Genomic DNA, 6,720 nt, shown 5'->3' with positions numbered 1-6,720 from the left:
ATCTAGAGTGTCAGAAACCATTGCTATTGTCGAGAAGTTGATAGGAGAGGAATCAACAGAGAAAATGTGAACAGCTACAACTGGTGAAAGGAGTTTCCAAAAAATAATATGCAACAAATGAGAAACAGTAACAACATAATAGAGAAAGGTAAATAAAAAAAAACTTACAATGACAGTGATGAGTAGAGAATGTCAAGGAAGATTGTTGAAGACTTCTTGGAAGACAATATTTTTGGTATGCTGATGCAATTTGTCTTCTTTGTCGTTTAATAAAATCTTCAAGCCAGAGCGTGAAGTCATACGTGACACTGCAACATATAACACCCATGCGAGAATAATGAATTTTTGAGATATACTCCAACGCTGCTTAGAGTTTGGCCTTGGCTTTTGTTTATTGTCATACAATAACAAAGCTTTATTGGATACTGCGTTCGGCGTAAGACAAAAGGCCAATTTTTATTTTCTGACTTCATCACAATCCGAGGAATGGTGTGTTCATCTCCACTTCGTACTCCAGTAATGATTTCTGCTTTTAGGACATAATCTGTTATTTTGTCACTTTCATCCGAGTACCATTGCAAAGTCCCTTACTCTGGTTTATGTTTCTAATATGCATGATAGGAGCTCCCTCTTTTAGTTGAATTTGATGATTTGCAATCCCTGATATTTGAAGAGTGTTAAGGAACTCTGTAGGATACAAAATGTCTTGATCTGCGATTTTATCAGATGCCACAGTTAATGTGTCTGCACTCAAGTATTCATGTATTTCACCTGGAATTAATGAGAGAACGTGTTTGTTTAACTCATCATCTGCAGAAGCATTCGTAGGTGTCAGAATGCATCGACTTCTCAAGTATTCTACATCTTTGTAGTTCCTTGAAAGTTCTGTATAAACAGTATTTACAATCTCTTTTATCCCATCTCCTTCTGAACGAATAATTAGATCTTCAGGTATTTCAATCCATGAGGGTTCTTCCCCTTCGCATAATGATTGACTGGGCAGTTTTCCTTCACCAATAGCTAATATCTAATTGTTAAATTCTACATCGGATTGGGTACTTGGTGATGTAGAATCTATTCTACTCAAACGCATGTTTATGGAAAGACGAAAAACCTTGAAGTGATGTCATAAGTAGGATCTATTTATCGAAGCTGATACAATAGCTTCTCTTGAGCCTTTTTCTATAATTGGAAGCGTCTGCCTGAAGTCACCTCCCAATGGTTTATCTTTCAAGCTTTTATCAATCACATACATTATGTCTCTAAATGTCTTGTCAACAGACTCAAAGTCATTTTTCTTACTCATTGGTGCTTCGTCCCATATGACCAAATCTGTTTTCTGAATGAGTTTTGCCAAGTGCATCTTTAGTGTAACATTGCAAGTTGTAGATTCATCGATCGAATGGGAATTTTGAACCTCGAGTGGGCAGATTCGACCACACGGTAATAAAAAGAGATGCTATGCCTGATGATGCTACAGGTAGAACTATTTTTCTTTCAGAGCACAACTTTGCAATTATTGTATTCCATAGATAAGTTTTTCCTATTCCTCCACTTCCATATACAAAGAAGAGACTTCCAACATTACTTTCAACAGCGCTAATGACAGCATCAAAAACAATTTTTTGTTCGACATTCAATCCACCATGAAGTCAGAAGTCTTTGTGGAGGAAAGTAAATTGCAATTATAATTTAGTTCCTCTTGTATCATTCTGTTCTCAGCTTCATCTGGTTCTGGGATATCAAACTTATAATCTTTTAGACTCCACCCATTCTCGTTCATTAGAATTTCAACTTCAAGAAGTGTTTTCCTTTCCAGTTCCAATTTAGATAAATTTGGATTAGCCCTTAAGATATCATCAGATAGTAACTCCCAATGGCAGTTCCACATATCAATAGCATTGGATAACTCACAAAACACTAAGAGTGTTACAAATAACTGGCGTAATGATTGATTTGGAAGACCATTCAATTTTGCTTCTTTAGTGGCAAGATGCCATTCATTGTCATCTTGTAAAAGACCAAGTGCACGACAAGTTGACTTGTAATCATCATAGAGAGTACCATTAACAGTTTTGATTTCTTCAAAATTTCTAGCTCCCTTTACAATGTTTAGAAGCATACGGATATAGTCTCTTTCCCCTTGTGTTGGCTGAGCATAGAATATTCTTCCAATCTTCAATCCTTGGCTTCTTTTTTTCCATTCCTGAAAAAATTAACAAACATGTATGTTATGAATAAATATAAATTTTATATGTAATTTCAAATATAAATTTTTGTTTGGAAATTGTAATGTATTGAGACCTTTGCATTTCTGTCCCACACAAATTGTAAAGGGAAGTCAACATATGTAAGATGTCTTCCACTTTCGGGTCTTTTTTTTCATTAATCGCATCCACTCAGCCGAACATAGTTTTTGTCTTTTTTTTTCACTTGCAACAATTTCATTTGGATCCCCATTTGCACGAAAAACAATATTCTGCTGATTTTCAAGATGGAAACTCATTCTTTCAACAGAAGGATCTCTGTACTGGATGTCAAATTCATAAATCCTCCACCTTGCTTCTGATGCAGATACATATCTGAAGTCTAGATAGTGCTTAATCTCATCAACTTGATGTACGACCCGCTTATGGTTATCTTTGTCATAGACATTATTTTCTTCAACAATACCTGTAGCTCGATCTTGCCCTTTTGAAATGTACTTGAATAAGTACTTAATCATCCATGAACGGTTACAATGTTCAACATTGATGTGACACTGAAATTCTTTGGTAAGTTCAGGGTTGTAAGGAACAACCCACTGATTGTCAATTTCAACCGGATTTTGACGGCCCACCATTGCAGTTCTTTTATTATCTCTCCTTCGATAAACTACAAAACCTTTCTCATCAAATGTTGTTTCACTGCAAAAATCCTTTGGAAATTTCCTTGTACATTTCTTCTTCTTAGTGTCCATACATGGAGAACCCTTTTTCTTCTCACCACACGGACTATGAATCATTGTTTGGACTACAATATCATACAGTAGAGGTTTACTGACTTTGTCTGGCAATTCAGCTGATATCATCTTGTCTATATCTGAAGCACTTTTAGCTTTATCTTCTGGATGTAAAAACAATAAAATGTGAGCATGTGGCAGTCCTCGTTTTTGAAATTCAATAACGTACAATACTGCACACAAAAAAGAAAAATTTATTTAGTAGCAGTCTTTAAATAATTATAAAGGTAAATTTACATTTTATAGTTAATAGCAAACATGAATTCCACATTTATGAATAAATTATTAACTATTGTTTCACATTTTGCAGGTTTTTCCTCTATGTCAATTTATAGTCTTACTGGACATTATCTATTCTATAAAAAAAAAAAGGTATGTGATTATAACCTGCAATGACTCTGCCGAAATGATTTCCATAATGCAATCTTTTCATGATGCACTCCAACTTCATTTTGAATACTCGACACACAACATCGGGGAACATCATTAGGTAATAGTCCAGGGGTCTTATTGTAGATAACTAAGAATTTCATTCCAATTTGGATTGCAAGTCCAAGTAATAAAAAGATCGTGGTCCTGCCCATCTACATATGGCAATAGCATCTTGGTAGGTCTGTATCATGTATCTAGGGCCTCCTGTAAATGTTGATGGAAGGATCAAACGTTTACCAATTGATCTTTGCTTTGTAGTATCACACGTGTTTATTTTAAAAGCGGGTTATTGATAGATTAAAACAAAGCATAAGCTAATGGAAATAAAATTTAAAAATTAAATAATATTACTTATATACTGCGACCAATTTGCATCCATCACATTCTTTGTATAAATCAGCCCTAATTTCTTCTTGGTGTGTCCGATACCAACACATTCTTTGATCTTCTATACATGTATAACCATCAACAATGACTGTTTGACGAACGCCCCACCTATCGAGTAATCGACTTTCTAGTGTCCTTCTTTGTAGTCTAAAAGCCCAATATTGTCTCATACTAACCCATTATCTCTTTTATGATCATCTATATTAAAAACTCTTTTCATTTTCCTCACTATTAGGAAATCTTCTATAAGGAATCCTGTGTCTATAGCCATCTTCACCACGGAGAAACATTAAAGGATATTGCAAAGCCATGAATTTAGGATGCAATTCATTTATTCTCTCCAAACCTCCTCTAGTTTCAACAATTATGTCCCTAAAATCATTAACATTAAATCCATCCCCTTCAATTAAAGTTTGCAACTTCATTGCGGTTGGTGGATTGTATTGTCTTCCATCACTCTGCCGAGAATTAATAAGTTTTAGGCGGACATCAATCATTTCATCTTCTTTAAATCTGTCTCTAGCCATCCTAAAAGACTGTACAACTTTATTGTGTTGATCAAACATTTTGATCAATCCATCAACAATTGCAGGATCAGGAAGTTCATTATATTCATTGAATATTTGCATCCTATTCTTCAATTCATTTTGAGTATCGTATATATATAATTGGGCAAATTGAGGAGGCTTATTTTCGAATGGAAGAAGAGACCCAATTTTATGATGATTTTGCCCACTTATTCTGAAAACATAAGGACCTCCTCCATCATTGATAGTCTTATCTATCTTCCCTCCTGCAGAAGTAAATTGAAACATGGAGTTGTATGTCCGTATATATCTTCTAAATTTAGTAGATCTTATTCCTCCTTTCAAGTCTAAGAGTTTATTAAGAAACTTAGGGGCATCCTCAAATAGTGGAAGTTGAACTTTTCCTTCTCCACAACATATAGAGAATGTTGGAATAGATGATTTTCCTTTGTTGTTTCTTTCTTCTTCCCAAAGAATTGCTCCACAGTACATACACTCTTCAGTTGGTGGTCCAAAGTCATGAACTCCTAAAATATAAAAATTAGTTGTGAATTTGGCAAACATTTTGAATAAAATATCAAAATTGAAGAAGAAAACACATACCATCACTGTTAGTATACTTGCTTAGATCACGATGAATTTTTTTTTGCTTTTGCAAACGTTTATTCCTTTCACTGATATTTGTGATTTGAGATATTGAACTTATTATACGACGCATAACATCTGTAAGATTCAAAGTACCTGTTTGGCCTGTGTAATAAAAAATATAAAATTTCAAAAACTTTAATTAATCATCAACTGAATATAAAATACAATTTTACCTTTATTTGAACACAAGTTGTGTTCCTTGGATGCCAACAAACGATTACGTTTCTTTAAAGCCAACAAACGACTTCGATTAAGGCGAGCAATTTTAGCATTTTGTTCCTTTGTAGATTCAACATTCACTGTTTGAGAATTATACCAAAAAAGGGTCAACTTTAGCCATTTATTGTGGAAAGGATATTAAAATTGTTGTGTCATTATAAAATCAGTAAGTTCATACCAGTACTATTGCTTAAATGATTGCTCTGTTGCTCATTTAATTCCTGTCTGTGTATCAATTCTTATGTAATAAAGGCATAAAGAAAAATATAGATATCAGTTACTTACATCTATACAATATCTTAAAATCAAATGAGAGTATAAAATGGTATTTTTTTATTTCTCAAGTTACATACCAGTGTGACTTTGATATTCCATTAGCTGTGGATGTTTTCTTCTATGCACTTTTAACACTTTTTCTCTATGGTTGCTCTTTGTATTTGCAGACATCATAATTCTTCTATGACGCATAAGGTTAGAACCTTCAATATATTTGCATAAGGTTAGACCCTTCAATATATTATTTTGTTAGAATATTTATCAAGTGTGTAAAATAAAAATTAACACTTCATACCATTATTCTTTTTCAAAGGTGCAAGAATACATCGCCTATTGTACCGAAAGCAATTACGGAGGTATATATTTTTTCGTCATCCATAAGGTAAACCTGAACAACTCTTCCTCTCTTTGGCTAAAGCTTTAACTCTTCTTATAGTTGCTGCTCTTATTCAATTGCGAACCGATAATGATTTAGAAATTGTCTTCTTGGACAACACTCCTTTGGGGTATTATAGGAAGTGCATTTGCATCGGAGTTGGGAACAATGTAGGTTTTGGGAGCAGACCGATACATTGAGAGTTCTTGGTACTGACCCAGTAGATTACCTTGTGGACTTGAGAGTGATTGCTTGTTATGTTGCTTTTGCCGATTTTGATCGATTGATTTGTTTTACATTTGGGTTGGCTTCAAAGTGCCCTTCTTGTCGATGGGGTTTATGGTGTTAGTATAAATATTATATTGGAAGCCTTAGGATATATGTCGTGCTATGATTAAGTTGCAGGTGTTTGGGGAATTATTTATATTGTCAGCTGTGCTTGGGGTGTTAAAACTCTTGGAGGTGCTAAGGGCGTTGGGGAGTTTACTACTTCGGTAGGCAATTTGTTTACCGTAAGATATGTGACATTGAAGAGGATCTTGAGCGGCAGAAAAAACAGTTTGCTTACAGCTTTTGTTAGTGTTGTGTTACCTTTAAACTTTTAATTGTATAGGATTTGTAATTGTGTAAGAACTGAGTTAGCTTTAGAGTTTTAATTGTATAAGACTTCTTAAATTTATCCTTGGACATTTGAGTTGAATTTCAATGCAAGTAAGATAATGTTATTTAATTTAATTTGTGTGTATTTAATTTAATGTTAACATTTGTAGTAATTTATTAGGTTATCTACTTATTTGAATAAAGAGTGTGAAACAAAATCAAATTCCTAGTTTCATCAAGATAAAACAGGATCC

The 6,720-nt window shown here is 33.9% G+C and overlaps 2 protein-coding genes across 2 annotated transcripts; both read right to left on the bottom strand.

The window, feature by feature from the left end:
- Positions 1–547: 547 nt before the first annotated feature.
- LOC147498503 (uncharacterized) lies at positions 548–1,363 on the bottom strand. The gene is made up of 2 exons (XM_086563252.1): positions 1,213–1,363; positions 548–1,008 (listed from the first exon to the last, which is right to left on the bottom strand). Exons 1-2 carry the CDS (start codon positions 1,361–1,363, stop codon positions 548–550), a joined length of 612 nt encoding a protein of 203 aa, XP_086419378.1.
- A 273-nt stretch (positions 1,364–1,636) lies between these two features.
- LOC147498502 (uncharacterized) lies at positions 1,637–5,661 on the bottom strand. Its single transcript, XM_086563251.1, has 6 exons — positions 5,568–5,661; positions 5,217–5,294; positions 4,951–5,097; positions 4,032–4,874; positions 2,441–3,174; positions 1,637–2,206 (listed from the first exon to the last, which is right to left on the bottom strand). Exons 1-6 carry the CDS (start codon positions 5,659–5,661, stop codon positions 1,637–1,639), a joined length of 2,466 nt encoding a protein of 821 aa, XP_086419377.1.
- Positions 5,662–6,720: the final 1,059 nt, after the last annotated feature.

The sequence above is a fragment of the Coptis chinensis genome, chromosome 5 (assembly GCF_015680905.1).
Source record: "Coptis chinensis isolate HL-2020 chromosome 5, ASM1568090v1, whole genome shotgun sequence".
In the NCBI taxonomy this organism is placed as follows: domain Eukaryota; kingdom Viridiplantae; phylum Streptophyta; class Magnoliopsida; order Ranunculales; family Ranunculaceae; genus Coptis; species Coptis chinensis.
The sequence above is the reverse complement of the archived record's forward strand: the minus strand, read 5'-3'. Positions and strand labels throughout refer to the sequence as shown.